Here is a 16,622-nt window from a genome sequence, read left to right as displayed (position 1 = left end):
TATCCGAGGTGCCAGGTTCATTTTCAAACAGTTGATTCTGCCCCAGGTCGACAATTTCAAAAGGCTCCACCTCACCAAATCCGATCTAAGAATCGGAAGGATCCAAGAAAAATTAATGGCTGGCAACTTCACTATATCCGCTCCAATCCATATTCCAAGATACTTCAACTTTTCAGCACACCACCTGAATTGAAACTGAACACATGTATGTCTTTGACACAACCCATTGACAGGCAGGATCTCTGATTTGCTCCAATTAATCTTATATCCTGACACCAAGGAAAAGGATTGAATATCTTGCATTAAATACGAAATGCCAACAGCTGGGTCTTGCAGGGCAATCAGCAAATCGTCAGCATACAACCAAACCAAATTATCCCGACCATTTCCAATAACAGGTAGAAGACGTACGTCTGCCCGCAAGCTCACTGCAAGTGGTTCCATAGATAAAATAAATAAGAGAGGTGAAAGAGGGCAACCCTGCCTTGTACCACGATGAAGCTCAAATGGATCAGAGATAAGTCCATTCGTCAGCACACTTGCAGAGGTATTATTGTATAACAGTTTAACCCAACGCTCGAAATCGTGTCCAAAGTTCATTTTCCCCAAGCATGCGAACAAAAAGTTCCATTCAACACGATCAAATGCCTTTTCAGCATCTAGGGAGATGACCGCACTGGCAACTGGTTGACTATGGCCCTTCTCAATTGTCAATAGCAGGCGTCTCATGTTATCCGCCACTGCCCTACCAGAGACAAAACCTACCTGGTTCTCATGCACCAGAGTCGAAATGACCTTATTCAGGCGAACAGCCAGGATTTTGGCCAATATTTTGCAGTCACAGTTGATCAGACTGATCGGCCGATAATTCTCGCACCTTGTAGCAGATCTGTCTTTCTTTCTCAGCACCGTAATCAATGCATGTCTCATTGTATCTGGTAGGGAACCAGACTCAAAGGCATCATTAAGAACATCACACAGAAGCTGTAGTGCGGAATCAGGGAGGGCTTTATAAAATTCATTAGGGAGACCATCAGTGCCAGGTGATTTACCCACTGACATTCTTGAAATTGCATGTTGAACATCATCCATTTCCACTTTCCCTTCCAAACCTGCCGCCTCATCCGCCGTCAGACGAGAGAGAACATGAGAATCAAGGAAGCTGTCAATATCTCCATCTGCACAGGATAGTTCAGAGGTGTAAAGTTTTTCATAGAAGCCACGGAATGAATTGTTAATAGACTTTTGCTGTGTCTCCAATGAGTTATCAAGACCTCTGATTGCGGCAATGAAGCGATCGCTGTCAGCCACCTTCAGCCGATGTGCCAGTAACTTCCCCGCTTTCTCACCATTCTCAAAATAGTTAATCTTTTGTCTAAACAGTGCATATTCAACCTGGCTTGAAATGAGCTTATTTAGTTCATATTTAGTTTTTCGCAGTTCATTTTTTGTATTTTCATCTTTGCTTGCTGCAAACAGAACATCTAGGCACTTCGCTTCAGAAGAGAGTCTCTGAATTTCTTTAGTTCTCAATTTTTTGTCCTTGCCAGTTTTAGAAATCAGCACCCCCCTAACAAAACATTTCAGTGCTTCCCAGACTGTTGATATTCGAACATCGGCAGTTCTATTAATTTGGATGAAGTTGTCAATTTCCTCTGCCACCTCTTCTGACGCAGTGGAGAAGTCACATTTATGAAAACCATTCGTGTGGTTCACCATTAGTGTGTCTCATATATTCACATAGGTGCTGTTATTTATTTATTTACATTTTTAAAGTGCTCACACAGCCTGCAGGCATCGATGCGCTGTTACAGGAATTGTTTAGTTTTTTTTTTTTAGTTGCGTAATTGTAATTTTCTTTTTGTTTTAGTTGCGTATTTATAATGCGCTTAAATACACAGAGGTTTCTAAGCGCAGACCAGGGGCTCGAACTTGTGCTGTTTTGTGTTGTCTTGTTTCCAAGGCGGGCACGTTGCCGCTGAGCTATCCTCCCTGTATTTAATCCTAGCAAATGCTCTGGTACATGCACTCGTTAAAACATTTTGGAGCTCATTCTCACTGTCCCCGGAGCGTAAGTGGAGTGGCTTAAAACAGGGGTAACACAGTTATGCCTATCTTAACGTTGCCATTCACACTGCAGGGGCTTTTTATTGTTTTCGAAGGCAGAGGTTGGGGTTACCTTACCGCCTCCTGTGTTCCCTCCGCCTTCAAAAACAACTTGGTTTCACGTTTGCAAGATAATAATAATGGACTAGTATTAGGAGATGGCTCACTTTCTGCGCTTCCCAACTGTCGTTATGTGGAGAGAAAAAATATCTGGATAGGTATATGTACCCATAAGTTCTACTAGTAAAGTAAAATGGTCTCCCTCTTATAGTTCTAAGGATTTATTAACAGAAGCTACACGCCAACACGTGTTTCAGCCATCTCTGGGCCGTCCTCAGGGCGTTCAGAAAGTGCTATTCAAAACTAACTGATATATAGAGCACTAAATTTGTGTGCGTTGACTGGAAGAGTTTTCAACTTGCATGTATTTCAGCAAGTCTCAAGCTTTCCTTGAAAAGCGCGTAGTTGTGAGCTTTTATTTCCGTGTCTGGTAACGTCTACTTCGTCCTCATTAGGCGCTTGAATGCGTGTGTGTCTGCTGACTCCAGCCTGATAATAATAATAACTTGTTATTTATATAGCACTTTACAGAGAACATATTTACATACATTATTAGCAAGAGATTTTCCTGCTGGGAAGAAACAATGATTTTCTATGGCAACCGCTTCCGCCGTCTCTCTAGACTTCTCATTTGCATTCCACTGTGCAAATTGCAGAAATTGCCCGAAGGGGGCCTGTTTGCACGTCAGTGCAAACGTAGGCGCTCGCCTTCGGGCAATTTACGAATTGAAGAAAATGAGCTCCATTGTCCCTAAAATAAATCTCTTTAATAATATTTTATTTTATAACCTTCTGATTCGATCCACGCTTACGTTCACGATTTAGGTGACTACCAATGAGCAATGTGAGTGATTGGCTATAAACTCTATACCAAATATTTTCTCCTGATTAGGCATAGCAATAGCATCGGCTCGACTGCATCTGACTTGTAATAGTCTGGAACGTGTCTGTTGGGTATCACTGTGATGACGAATGTCCTCACCTTTACAACCGTGGTATGGCAGTCAGGGACCGATTCTGAGCTCATGATTCAAAGAGTGTGAACAATTGATATTCTCCCCTCCAGTTTCCAGCACCACCATTCTGAAGCGGCTGGAAGTATTGGAGGGGAGGTGTCCTGCTTTCCAAGCTGCTGAAAGCTCTGGTTCTGGGGGGAACGTGTGCGCCAGTGACATTGCGAGCATTTCTTAAAAGATTGCCACTTTTCTAATTTAAGAATGTTTTCTTAAACTTTCCTTAAACTAGAAAAGTGGTGTTGCAGTCTATCAAATGCATTGTTTATAAAGGGAAAAGGTCTGCAGTGGAGTTTAACAGCGCCTCAGAGGTGTCGTATATTAACGCTTTTATTGATGTCCTGCTAAACCAGTGCTGCTGGGAGGAGAATCCCCTCCATGTGGCTGCCCTGCATGCCTGATGGCTGCTAGGGCTGTTGTCAAGACATAAATCAGACACATGCAAAAGTCGAGGCTTACATGTCCTTGCACCACATGCTTTATTTACCAGAATATGCTTTTTGTAAGTGAAGTGTTCCTCCACATGGAAGAATACACGCACCTCAGACTCGGCCCCTCAGTGTTCTATTTCCCCACTCTATGGACGCCTATTTTTTATAAATGACCATTCATAGTCATTTATATTATCCTCTCAAAATCTGACTTGTGGTGCAAATTGTCATACCCCTTAAAAGTCGTCATGAAGCCAATCTTTCGGCAAAAATCGGGGTTATGCTCATTGCCATGTTGGAAAATCGACAGTTTCACTCATGTATGTTCAAAGCTGACATATAATGAGAGAACGGGCTTGTATAAGTGGTCTTAAAACAATAATACAAATTAAGTGGGGATGGTAGCCACCATCGAGGATGGTATATTCACAAAACAGGAAGAGAGAAACGCAGAGGATGGAGAGAGGGGTGTTGTGAGGGGGAGTGTTCTCTCTGATATTTATAAAGCAGGCCTGTTGTTTCCGCTCATTTGAGGTCTTACTAAGGTGTCCTCCCCCAAGAGGTGTGCATGTGGGACAGTATTCTGCTCACTATGTTGGAGCCTGCTCTATTTAAATGGCTCATGTCGTAGACATGGAGAAATATATGTCCTGTGATGTTTGACTTCCTGTGTTGAAGCCAGAAGCTTAAACAGCAGCCATGTTACTAGTCCTAATAGTAGCTGCTTATTATTCTAGACCAATGTATAGATTAATAATGGGTCTATTCATGAATGCCTCTGAATAGAAAATCTAAAGACTATGCCTGCTCGACATTTAGCAAGGTGCATAGGCAGCAGCCAGGCTACTATGCCTCACAGTAGGTGCTCGTTATTTATAGATTAATATTGTGTATTATTATGAATCACTATGAATAATAACATGCATAATATTTGTCATGTACAGGAATGGAACACCCTGAAAAAGGTGGGGCCCTGACTGGTGTCTCCCTCAACTACGATAGACATATAAAAAAAGAACACCTATAGGAGACACGTGTGGTTACCATGACTCTGACCATTCACCTTTCACCATCAGTCTTACCCAGTCTCAATCCATTCAACACCTTCTTCTCCTGCAGGAACATATCTATGCTCTGGGCCTCATTACGAATGTGGCAGTACAGTGACAACGGCGCCGGCAGTGCTACCGGCACCGTTGTTACCGTATGGCTACATTACAAGTTCTGCTCGCGGGTGCTGCTCTGCACGCCTGGTCAGGCCAGGCGTGCAGAGCGGCACCCGCGAGTAGAACTCGTGATTGCACTGGCACTGTTATCAACGGTGCTGGTGCAACCATGCTCCCCACCATCATTCTGCCCTATTGGGCAGAATGGGTATCGGGAGCCCGCCCACACCGGCACCCGCAAATGGGCAATTACCGGCCCATTCAACTCGTAATGGGCCGGTAATGGCTGTGAATCAACATGCAACGTATCTAAAAATAGATTGCTGGCTCCCCATTTCAGCATCTCGGAAGGGCTTTTGCAGGGTACTGTGTACACTGCAACCCCTTTTACTAACCCCAAGTCGTTTATGGAATGGAAAATACACAATATTGTTTCTAGGATATCACTGTTTGTTGTTCCCTTTCATTTTATTATAAATAATCCTTTACTTATTACTGCTGTTCATGGGCAATTTTGATTACAATTTTTAATTTGAGTCGACCCTTTTCTGCTTCTGGTCAGCATTATTGTTTGAGAATCATATCACTCAGTCATGAATGTTCGAATGTTCGATTGATATTTCATAAATGTGGGTACTGGCTATAATCAATTTGGTAATGCTGCTTCAATCAATCACAAGATACATGTTGAGTTACAGTAAATGTGCATAAATCCAATTGAAACATAGTTTATCATTAACTGTTAAGGGAACACAGTTACTGATCTGTATTCAGTCCTTCTTTGATTGTTCTTAAGTTGAAGATGAATTTGGCTTCTTGTTGCCTTTCAAGTTCAAGATTGTCACTCTTATCTCTTTTGCTTATTGTGATTATTCTGAAGATTGGAAGTCTGTGTGTGTATATAGTGCTGCATTTTGTGTGTTGGTGTTGTACTTATGGGGATTTTTCATTATTATTTCTTTGTGCCGAGAGATCGCCTCTAAGCCAAATCCTTAATTCTCTATTAGCAACGCCAATGTAATATTTCTTGCATGTACAAATCAATATGTATACAACAAAAATGGTCCGACGGTTAATGAATTGTGTAACCGTGTTTGAATGTGTACGATATTGTTTAGTTTTGTACATTGTGATCTGGCAATGCTACATTTGCCACATTTCTAAAATCCCTTGATTTTACCAGATGCCCATAATGTCTCATTTCTTTTTCTCTTGCCAGGGGGATTTTGCTTAATTTGTTCCTTAGAGGTGTAGCTCACGGATAAGACATGCCACAATGTTCTCTGATGTACTGTTTCAATTCACTGTCTAATTGTAATATGGGCCAATGCTTTTATAAGGTTTTCTTAATCAGGTTGCTGGCGGCAGAGTATTCTGTAACAGAACTGATCTGATTATATTACTTGCCTATGGCCTTCATTTTAGGAGTTGGGAGATTATTTCTGTTTGTGGCTCTATTTTTTATAGCTTTTTCAAAAATATTTAAAAGTCTATATACGTTTTACTAGAAGTATATGTGATTTGGATCTCAAAAGTACTGTTTAATTTATGTGTGTATTCCTCTAATTGCACGTGTGTCATCTGTGTAGCCTTTCCACATATGAATGTTCTTTTCAAGATCTTCTGTTGTTTGTGACATTGCTTGCATGGCCTCATATCTTCACAGTAATAGGTTTGCCAGGGAAGGTGAATAGAAATCACCCATTGCTGCACTCTTGATTTGGTGGTAATATTTGTTATAAAAATAACTATATTGTTTTTCAATGTGAAATCCTACATCTATTCAATCATTATGCAAAACATGTAGTGTAGCACTGATTTGTCTTTGAAATAGTACCTATTTTGATTCTATGGCAAGACCACAAATGTTTAATAGACCTGTGCAACGCATTCACGTGCAGTGTTGCCAGTGTGTCACTTCCTTGGCATTTTACTTTCAGTTTATTTAGAAAATCCATAGAATCATGTATGTCTGATAGTAGAGCAACAACTTGGTCCCTTAGTTGTCCATCAATGAACTTGGCCATAGGCTCTGTGATCCATCCTACCCCGCTCATAATTGGCCTGATTTCTAGAAAAGAACATTTGTATTTTGGATAGAAAGTATATTGCAGGAATAGTTACATGGTTAACTGTTAGGAATTCACTTTCAGCATGATATTTTAAACCTTCCCCAAGCCATTCTTTTATTAGCACTTCGGATATTTCTAAGACGGATTTAGTGGATTTTCTTCCCAACTTTTTTTGAAAGGTGTTCTATTGCTGTGGTAATATGTTTTTCCCTGACCATGGTCACGATATTTACTGCCCTGTCTGCTGGTTTGGTAACTATCGGTTCTTCAGAGGAGCACCTTTGGAGTGCTTCTCTTCTCCAGAGGTGAGATTGTGCTTGATTTCACAGGTGTTTTTCATTGCTGCATTTTCTCCAAATCATTTCTTTCTGCATCAAGGAATCGGTAAATGGAATTGTCTTCTTTGAGATGTTGCACATGTTTAGATTTGGTATTGAGCTCTGTTGATTTGGGAATTTATAATCATACTCCAAATAATTGAGTAGTGATTCAACGTCTATTATTGTTACAGTTTCCAGTGATCAAAGTAATTGTGTATTAGCATTGTCATTATTTTTTTAATGTATTGATAGTGGGGTCTTATGTGTAAGTATTGATTGTTTGAACATTGTGGTAGTGTGCTGTAAGTTTCAAATTAATTTTAATAATGGTTATGTATCAATGAAAATATTTGTGATGTCACATCTTCTGCTATGGGCAAGTACTAAGTACTTGGATTTCATATTTGTCCACCTTTCATTTGGACAGATTCAGTACCATATTTGTATCCGTCTCTTTTGTTTTTGCTTGTTCCTGGATCTGGTTGCGATGTTGTATTTGGCACTTTTTTCTTTCATTTCTTTTTTGATCCCGCCCGTCTTTAACCTCTGCCTCTGTAGCATGTGTTTTTTTTTTACATGCGCTGAGAGGAACTGCAAAGGTTACTCTTCTTTGAGCTTGTTTCCGGCTTGCATTGCTATACCTCGACATTTCGGCTAAAAAAAAGTCTTTCTTAAATCAGTTGTTCCACAGTATTGTTATTGGCTCTAGTGCTTGTTCAATAGCTATGCTTTCGGCCTATGAACTCACTTGTGATACACCTGATGTTCTATCGGTAGAGCCAAATAGATTTGATGAAGATCATATAGTGGTTGAGAGGGGTAAACCTTTTCTCCCCTATAATCATTCTTGTTGTGAAATAATTTCTTGGGCTCTGTAAATTCGACCTTGTCTTAATACCTAGCCAAAATTTGATGAAGACAATGACATTGGTACATACCTGTGTTCCTAGCCACCTGATGGGTAGGTGACACTTCTCAAGTGCTAATTGATGATAATATTAGGCAAAAGAGTTCTCCATCATTACCCTTTTCATTATCAGATTGCCAAGTTCATTCCTAATAGATGTTCGATGATTTGCTCTCTTTTACTTAGCTAGGCCAGTTATTTTTTGCCTTTGCCCTAAAGTTCATAAATCATCTTCGGGATAGAAATAAATGTTCCTGTATTTAGTGTTTGTTTTCTGTGCGGACTCATCCCTCATTCTTTCTAGTTTTTCCCATTTACTGCAATTAAATGACCTCCAGTTCATCATTACAGTGACCTGTGATTGATGTGGCCAGGTGCTCCACGCCAAGAAAGACCTGTATGCACATATTCCCAGAGCAAGGTTCACAGACCATTTTGAAAGCCAAAACAAAAAAGGACCATATCTCCCCGAAACCCCTCTCCCACAGAGGGAAAACTCAGAATGTATCTGGGGAACCCAAAAGCAGATCTAGCTCAGGAAGACCATGGGGAAACCCTAATCAACTCACAGAAGTACCTGCCCCATTCTGAAGAGGACAGGTTATGGGAGATCTGCGGCTCACTCCGATTTAACATTCAGTTAAGTGAAGTTCAACTCTTGCTTGTCCAACAACCAGACACACAGAAATGGCTCCACTTCTCCCTCACACTATAGTGAGTCTTGAAGAACGTTTCAACTACAATCATGAGTCTCCTTCAGCCAACAGCTGTATATAAGTTGAATGGGAGACACCCCACACAACCCATAAAACATCAGAAAGGGGTTTAAACCTCTATGTTTCATAAAAGGATGTTATAACAAACAAACAAACTAACCTGCTGAGCACAGGAGACTGCCAAGTGATACTCATGAAGTGGAACTCCTGCAAAGACAAGACAACAGTGCCAACTGAACATGTTGCAGCATCACAAAGGGAAGAAATTGAAAATTGATGGCTTGTGTCCCAGACTCAGAACTGCAAAGCATGCCTGAGGCTGAGCATGGTCAGACAGGACACCTGATCTTTCTGGCCAATCAGAAGCCATTCAATCCAAGCCCTTAATAAGGGTGGGGGATCAGCTTCCATAACAGCAGTTTAAGAGCGTTTCGGAATGAAAAGTTTGAGTTATACATTTTGGAGAGTGGAGAAATGCTGGAAAAGGAGGAAAGACTGTACAGTGAAGAAAATGATCAGTATAGGATTGAGGATAAAACAGCCTGTAAGACCTTGAAAGTGGATGAAGGTGGAATGAAAGAAAAAACCCAGAGAGTGTAAGAAAGTAAAACTGGCAGGGTGAAGGAGAGTGGTGTGATAGTGAAGAAGTGAAGTGAAGAAAAGTGGAAGAAGGCAAAGCCCAGGGGAAGGTTGAATGGAAGATAAAACCCAACACATTGAAGCAAGTTAAACTTGGGAAGTAGTGGAAGCAGTGGAAGGAGGACAGAAAAAGAACATTTGTTAAGTGAAAAAAGATGAAAGAGAATAAAACTAAAGAGAAAAAAGATAATAAAACATGGCATATAGGCACACTCCTCATGTTTTTTATTGTTGGGTACACCTTCTTCTGAGTGTCAGCTGTTCTTCAAGATTTCCCATAAGGTTGCACATTTCTCATAACATTCCAGTCTGAATTGACACACTCAATATATTTTTTTAATTGATGGGATATCCTTATTTAGAAGTGCCAGCTAATTATTGCGGTAATTAGCTTCAAGATGTGCATGCCCAAGGTTCCTCAACATTCACATATTCTTAATAGTGAGAAGGCAGCAAAAGTAAAAGCTGATACTATTGCCAAAGAGAAGAAGGAGAGAGAAAAAACCCAACACCAGGCCAAAGAGAGACTGGAAATAGAAAAGATAGAAGACCTGATCACAGAGAAAGCAGATAGAGAAAAAAACCAAACCGCTAACCTAGATGCTGGAGAAGGAAAAGGTTATGGCCGTGACTAGGGAATTGGAAGAGTGGCCAGGACACTAGCCTTTGGAGAAGACAAGCCAGTAGCATGGTCTGGACACTAAGCCAGAGAGAAGGCAAGAAACTTGGAGAGTCTAAAAAACTATAACCATCGTAAAGAAAACAAATAGATAATTTAGGCTGCAGTTGATTTTAGGTATCATTTTCAACACCTCTTTACTGTACCTTGACCAACACTACCATGATGTTGCCACCCTAAAATCCTAGGTGTATGTACCCTCTTATTAATATAGTCTTCATGAAGTTTCTTAATTTTAGAAAGACATCCATCTTGCCCCTTCAACACTACTGTACTGAAATTCGACCATGTCTTCTTACTTTGGCTGAATCCTTTTTTCTTTTTTTAATTAAACGTATTCCCTTTTGTAGGTTCCATGTTTCTTACGATGTCTGGATTGGTCTGTTGATACAAGCCTATTCACTGATGAAGGGGATAGATTCCTTTGTTCTTTACCTTTAACTTCAGAAATTATAGAGTTGTCTAATGTTCCCCTTGGTAATGGACCACTGCAGTACACAACCAAGATAACTGGGAAGCCTTACTTCGCCTGAGATTTCTGTCACCTTGTCTTCCTGGGTACTTGAGTTGCATAGTTAACGTCACCCTGTATCCTGCTCATTGCTGATATATTTTCAGCACTTTTCACTGGAGTGTTCAATCACCTGGACCATCCCATGCATGGGCAGAGCTTCCATGATCATTTATCAAGACATACAATGCCTGTGGCTGTGGGGAACATATGCTCTGTAGAGTGCATTTGGCTCCTGTATAGTCTTCAATCATCATTTCATCTATCGCTTCAAACCTACCGATTTTCACTGGACAAACTTTGTTTTAGTCTGCACATTCATTTAAAGACAGCCCATTCTGATTTATCAGGCAAGCCAGTAAATATTCCATAACATGATGCTTATGGAAATCCTTCCACTTACAGTTTCATCATCCAGCCTCATTTGCTTGTAGTATACTTGTTTTCATTGCTTAACAAGTGCTGTTGCCAAAACATTGCATGTTAAAAGACACGGCAGAAATGTGGACGAATAAAGTATCAATGCATCAAGGAAATAGGGTGAGGAAGAAGGAAGGCAAGGAGGCAGAGGGTAAGACTGTGTATACGTTGGAATACAATGCATAAAACATGACAAACTATCTGATATACAAAAGAGAACCTGGAAAGGGAATGAAGTGAGGGGAAAATAGAAGTAGGGGGGAAATAGGCAGAAGAGACTAGAATTAAAGATGGAGCATAGAGGAGCAAGTATATATGCAGGAAGACCAGCATGCAGTGCAGAGTAGTAGTCAATACGAGGGAGGACAAGAGCACAGATAACACGTTTAGTAGCATGAAAAGAGAGAAAGGGACATGCCTTTTGAATTTTGAATAGCTGGCGTGGGACTTTTGCATCTGTGTGCTGCTGCCACCCTGCAATATGGGGTAGGCACCATGTATTTGCCCATTGAGTGACTTTCGCATCTGTGTACTGCTGCCGCCGTGCAACATGGGGTAGGCACCATGTATTTGCCCATTGATTGACTGCGTATCTGTGTGCTGCTGTTGCCTGGCAACTCGGGTCCGGGCCAATAGATGTGCTCACCATGTACTTCTCTTGTGCACTTGGCGTATGTTGTATTAACTTTTGTACTTTCCACAATGTAATTCACCTCTTACGCTTCCTTCTCTATAATCTGAAGCACTTACTGTAACCGTATTCTTAAATTAAACGTGCCTACATACCTCAGGGTTTTGTGCACTATATAAGTGTCAAGTAACATAAAAAATAAAATACATGGGAGATGTGCCAAGCCAACGAGAAAGAGGAGTCAACAGGATCATAGGGAGGAAAGTAAATGGAAGTGGGAGGAAGTTGGAAGGGGTAGAGAAGATGCTGGGGAGAAGAGTATCTAAGTTCCTCGAGCATTAAGGTGCATACAGTGTGCATGCATCCAGGATTGCATTGCAAGAAATACATTTATGTAGTATAGATTTTGAGTTAGGGTTCCAAATGATACATGGATATACTGCATAACACTTGATTTCACTCCGCCAACTTCACCATTCAACTCTTCCTCCTAATGCGCGCTGTATGTGCCAACCTTAAGAGAAACAAATGTTACATGAGTAACTTTTTGGAAGCTTGTGGATTCCAATGTAATTCATATGTGCATCAAGATATCAGTTTTCGTTCAGTCTCATGCTTATCTTCACAGTATCCTATTTGATGACCTCTCCTGGATTGCCACTGCTTTGACAATGCTCCACTTTATTTCAGAATTCTTTTTGGTTTACACTATTGGCCACTCATTATCTAATCACTCCTCACCATGCAAATCAGATGTGCCCCATTTCCTAGCCTGCCACCTGTCCCATTTGTTTCTGGTAGCTCCTTTTGACCCTCCTCTCCAATCCCAGTTGACTCCTCCCTCTAGCTGCGGCAGTGTTGTGTTTGTATCTAACCCTGTTTGGTGTTGTAGGTTGAACTTTGGATTGATTTAACATTCCATATTACTGGGAGTCACTGTTTTCCTCTTTGTGCTTCAGAATAAAGGATCTCATACATTCTACATTAATTAATGAGCATTAAACCAACTAACTGTGAGTGGTTGTTATGTCTTTCAACCTGTAGCTCGTCTGATGTTTTGGACCACAACTCCCATGTTCATTCACCATTGACTATACTGACTGGGGCTGATGGGAGTTGTACTATAAAACCTCTGGGAGTGTGGGGGGCAATGGTTTTTCATCAAGAGAGCGTGCAGGTTGTGTGCTAGATGTGATCTCCTTCTCGTGTTTCCATGACCCCATGAAAGAATGTACTGGATTGTATGGCACATGAGCAGTGGATGTGAAGGTCCAATGGTGGTGTGCAGGGGTGGCCAATTGATAGTGTTATTTCATTGAGAGGAATCTCTCAAGCAGCGGTTGAAAGACTTCTCTGTTGAATTTAGTTACACATGTTTTGGAGGATCTAGTCGAATAGCTGATCCATGGAGTGAAGCCTATTTATGTTAGGTCCTGTATTGCAGCATCTAGAAGCACAGTAATCATTAATCAGGAGAAATGGATTCATAAAATCATCCCTAGAAGATGTCCCATCTCACCACAGTCTGAGATATAACAGGGTTCATCCAGTTTCATTTCACCCCTTTTCTTTACAACCAGATGGAGTAAATGGAATGATTTATAATTGCACATTAGCACAGGGTCATTATCCACAGGGATAATGAGCCCTACCTCGGTTTATTAGCTAATAGCATATTGTGGGACTAGCAAATCATATTTTGGAGTTTTGGTGGTGGAGTAAAAGCCTTTAGTTTAATAATGAGAAAATAAATCGACAAACAGTAAATTAAATGTGCTTGCTTTTATTTTATGCTATTTAATCAGCAAGGGTGTCTTCATAAGTTAAGCATTTCAATTGCATACTGGAGAGGGTTTAATTTAACATGAGCATGTTGTGTACAAGTAAACAGTTTATCTATAAGAAAGTGACCGCATTTTCCAATGTTTTTGCTTTATATTTCATGTGTTAAATAGCAGGTTATGGCAGAGAGGGAGCGTCTTGTTGAAACAAAATCTTGCCTGGAAATTGTATTTTTGTTTGCCTGTCTGCTTATGAAGATAGAATGTTCAGAATGCAGTCAATACCATTAGTTATTGACTGCACTCTAAACATTCTAATCGGATGAGAGAAGGTCAGTAACAAAATCTTGCCTGCAAATTGTATTTTTGTTTGCCTGTCTGCTTATGAAGATAGAATGTTCAGAATGCAGTCAATACCAGTAGTTATTGACTGCACTCTAAACATTCTAATCGGATGAGAGAAGGTCAGTAACAAGCTACATGTGCTAATGTCATGTAGCTACCTGAAGCCCATCTGTGGAGTAATGCCTTGTCCTATGAAGAAAACCATAAAGGCATCCAGGCATCCTTTGGCTGCATCATTTATTCTTCCACCATAGCCAGTACAGTTTCCACTGAAAGATACAGAAATTATTCTTTTGTTTGAACAGATTTAAATGGAGGGACTGTTTATGCTGTTTTCGAAACTCAATATAACCCCTGAATCTTTACAGGAGTCTTGTGGTTTTGTGGTGGTTTAATGGCAGTTCTGTAATAGGGCGTCGTGAAAGAAAAAAGACACAATTGATTGTTGTTACATAAATCATTAAGTTCCAAGCATGCCAATTTGTTTAAACATGACAGTAGAGCTATCTACTGTGCCACACAAACACCATTTTACATTATCGGCAGTAATATATACCCTGTTAATTTTAAAAATGTTTCTTGTAGAGCTATTTCATTTCGAGGTTACTCCACTGATATTTTTAATTTCTGACATGACCTGTGAAACAGTTTTGGAATTCACTATAAATCTAATTTTTGATACCACCTGAAGAGCAATGGACAAACAGAAAGGACCAAACAAATATTTAATGCAATACAAGGCAGATGCACTGTATAGTTTATTGAATGATTGCATTAAGTTATATATAGACTTGGGACCAGTTTGTGTTATTCACAATAGTATTGATCCAGCATGAGTGTCAACATCTTCAATATCGGCAATATCAAAGGAAAATTCAAATGATTTGTAAACTTCATGGCTCTGTATCTGCAGTGAACCAAGTGATTGTATGTGTTTATTTGCTGAGGACATGCTCTTGCACCAGAGGCCGACTCACTGATACATCACGGGTCTTACGGCGGTGTGCTCCTACACGTGTGCATTGGCAATGTCATGATTGTTGCAATATATTTTGAATCCTATTGCTGATACTGTGTGATATCATCATCACATTGGAGCCATAGCAGGCCTCTTCTGCTACACCTCTGCGTAACCTTTATCTACGCTACTTTCAATTATTTGGAGGATGCTGGATTTTCACACATTACATTGGGAATTATTATTGGCTTTTCAGTTTCATGTCGCATGTCTGTTTCTCCCCTTCTGTTGTTGCTCATGTTGGTGTAGGTCACATCGTTGTGGTCATTAGGGCCTGCTTAGCTGTGGCTGCAGATGCTAGCTGTTCAGTGCCACTTGTATCCTGAGGTTTTTGCTGCCTCCAGTCTTTCCGGTGCAGCTTCATCCTCTCTGTATGGTGGTGGACATGCCAATTATTTTACATTCATTTTATAATCATCTTTTAACTCTTATCTGTACCCCAGTGCCCCCATGACACACCCTGCCTTTGAGAAAGGACAGGTGTGACAAAACAAGACTAGTATTTCTGTAGGCCTGAGGCTATGTGTGTGCGCTACAATAAGCGTGGATCACTCCATAGTTCAAGACCCGTAGGTAAGGGTCAACCTGACACCTGTCTTTCAGACTAATCTAGAAAAGAGTCCTAACATGCAGGGTGCCTGTGCACTATTTATCGTGGGCTTGAGTGAATGGGACTGGACATCAGGATGAGCTAATACATGTCACCTGGCAATCATAGTCAGTGGACAATTGAGACCAGCCTATAATGAAATAAGAACAAATGAGAACTGTTTATCATGGAAAGGGAAAGCATTGCACATGACCATCATAGAGAGCAGAGCGTAATCCAAGGGGAAATTATTCCAGGGCCCCAAAATCTTTCTTATGATGTCATAAATGCAGCAACTGAACTTGTATTGTAGGATCTTGTGGGCAGTTTTAGGCTTGGCAGGTGAAGGAGTGATGTCACTGGTGTCATTAGGTGTTGCACCGTTGACTAGGTTTGAGTGGATATTCAGACATGGTGTCCAGTGATGAACTTGTGTAAGTTCAACATATGTTTTTAATTTTCAGTAGTCACTATATTGTCAATGTTCTCAAACAATAAATGTTGTGCAACTGACAATCAGTGTGAAAGATTAGTATACAGATCAAGGATAACCCTGTAAACCAATTAATTGAACCGAAAGACATCATTATTGGGTTGTATGTTGTAGATGCTACTTGCATTACAGTGGGACTTGCTAAGCACAGTGGCAGCCATTTTGTTGTTCAACGACATATCAACAGTGTCCAATCTGAATATATTTTAAGTGTGCCTTTCTTTGAGTGCACAGACTCAGCGACTCAAAGTCTATTTATCATCGTGTACCTTTTAGTTGCTAGAAAAGGCTCTGAGACAATATTTGACAATCCTGAGACAATATTTGACTAATCCAGTTTTTTATTGTTTTAGGGCCCCCAGAAGAAGCACCATGGCCTCTTGGACAAGCAGGAGCCTCAAGAAGAACTATAGTGGCCACCAGACCAAGCATCATATGGGCGACAGAGACTTGCCAAGTTTATGTCAGATATTGTAATAAAGTGACTTTTCAACTCAATCAGCTTTCCTTTCTTATTTGATCATCCAAAAGAAGGTTGTTGAGGTAGGCTAATGTCTGGGTGCATAGAAAGAGGAATAAGCAGTAGAAAATATTGTACTGGGTGCATGTTATTTATGGGCCCGCAACCTGGACTAATGTGTGCTGCCAGAAATCTGCATCTTCAAAAGGATAAAGACCACAGATAGGCGTTCATTCATTCATTCTTGTCATTTGTAATGTAATTA

At 40.5% G+C, this 16,622-nt stretch overlaps 1 protein-coding gene across 1 annotated transcript in view; it reads left to right on the top strand.

The window, feature by feature from the left end:
- RPL3L (ribosomal protein L3 like) overlaps nucleotides 1-16,395 on the top strand; it is a 320,999-nt gene extending 304,604 nt beyond the window's left edge. The window contains exon 10 of the mRNA XM_069647298.1: nucleotides 16,251-16,395. Within this exon, the coding sequence (XP_069503399.1) occupies nucleotides 16,251-16,310 (60 nt within the window). The 3' untranslated portion in view covers nucleotides 16,311-16,395. The remainder of the gene's footprint in view (nucleotides 1-16,250) is intronic.
- Nucleotides 16,396-16,622: the final 227 nt, after the last annotated feature.

The sequence above is a fragment of the Ambystoma mexicanum genome, chromosome 2q, assembly GCF_040938575.1.
Source record: "Ambystoma mexicanum isolate Mex_15411 chromosome 2q, UKY_AmexF1_1, whole genome shotgun sequence".
NCBI classification, from domain to species: Eukaryota; Metazoa; Chordata; class Amphibia; order Caudata; family Ambystomatidae; genus Ambystoma; species Ambystoma mexicanum.
Note: the sequence above shows the minus strand (reverse complement) of the source record. Positions and strands in the feature narration are given on the sequence as shown.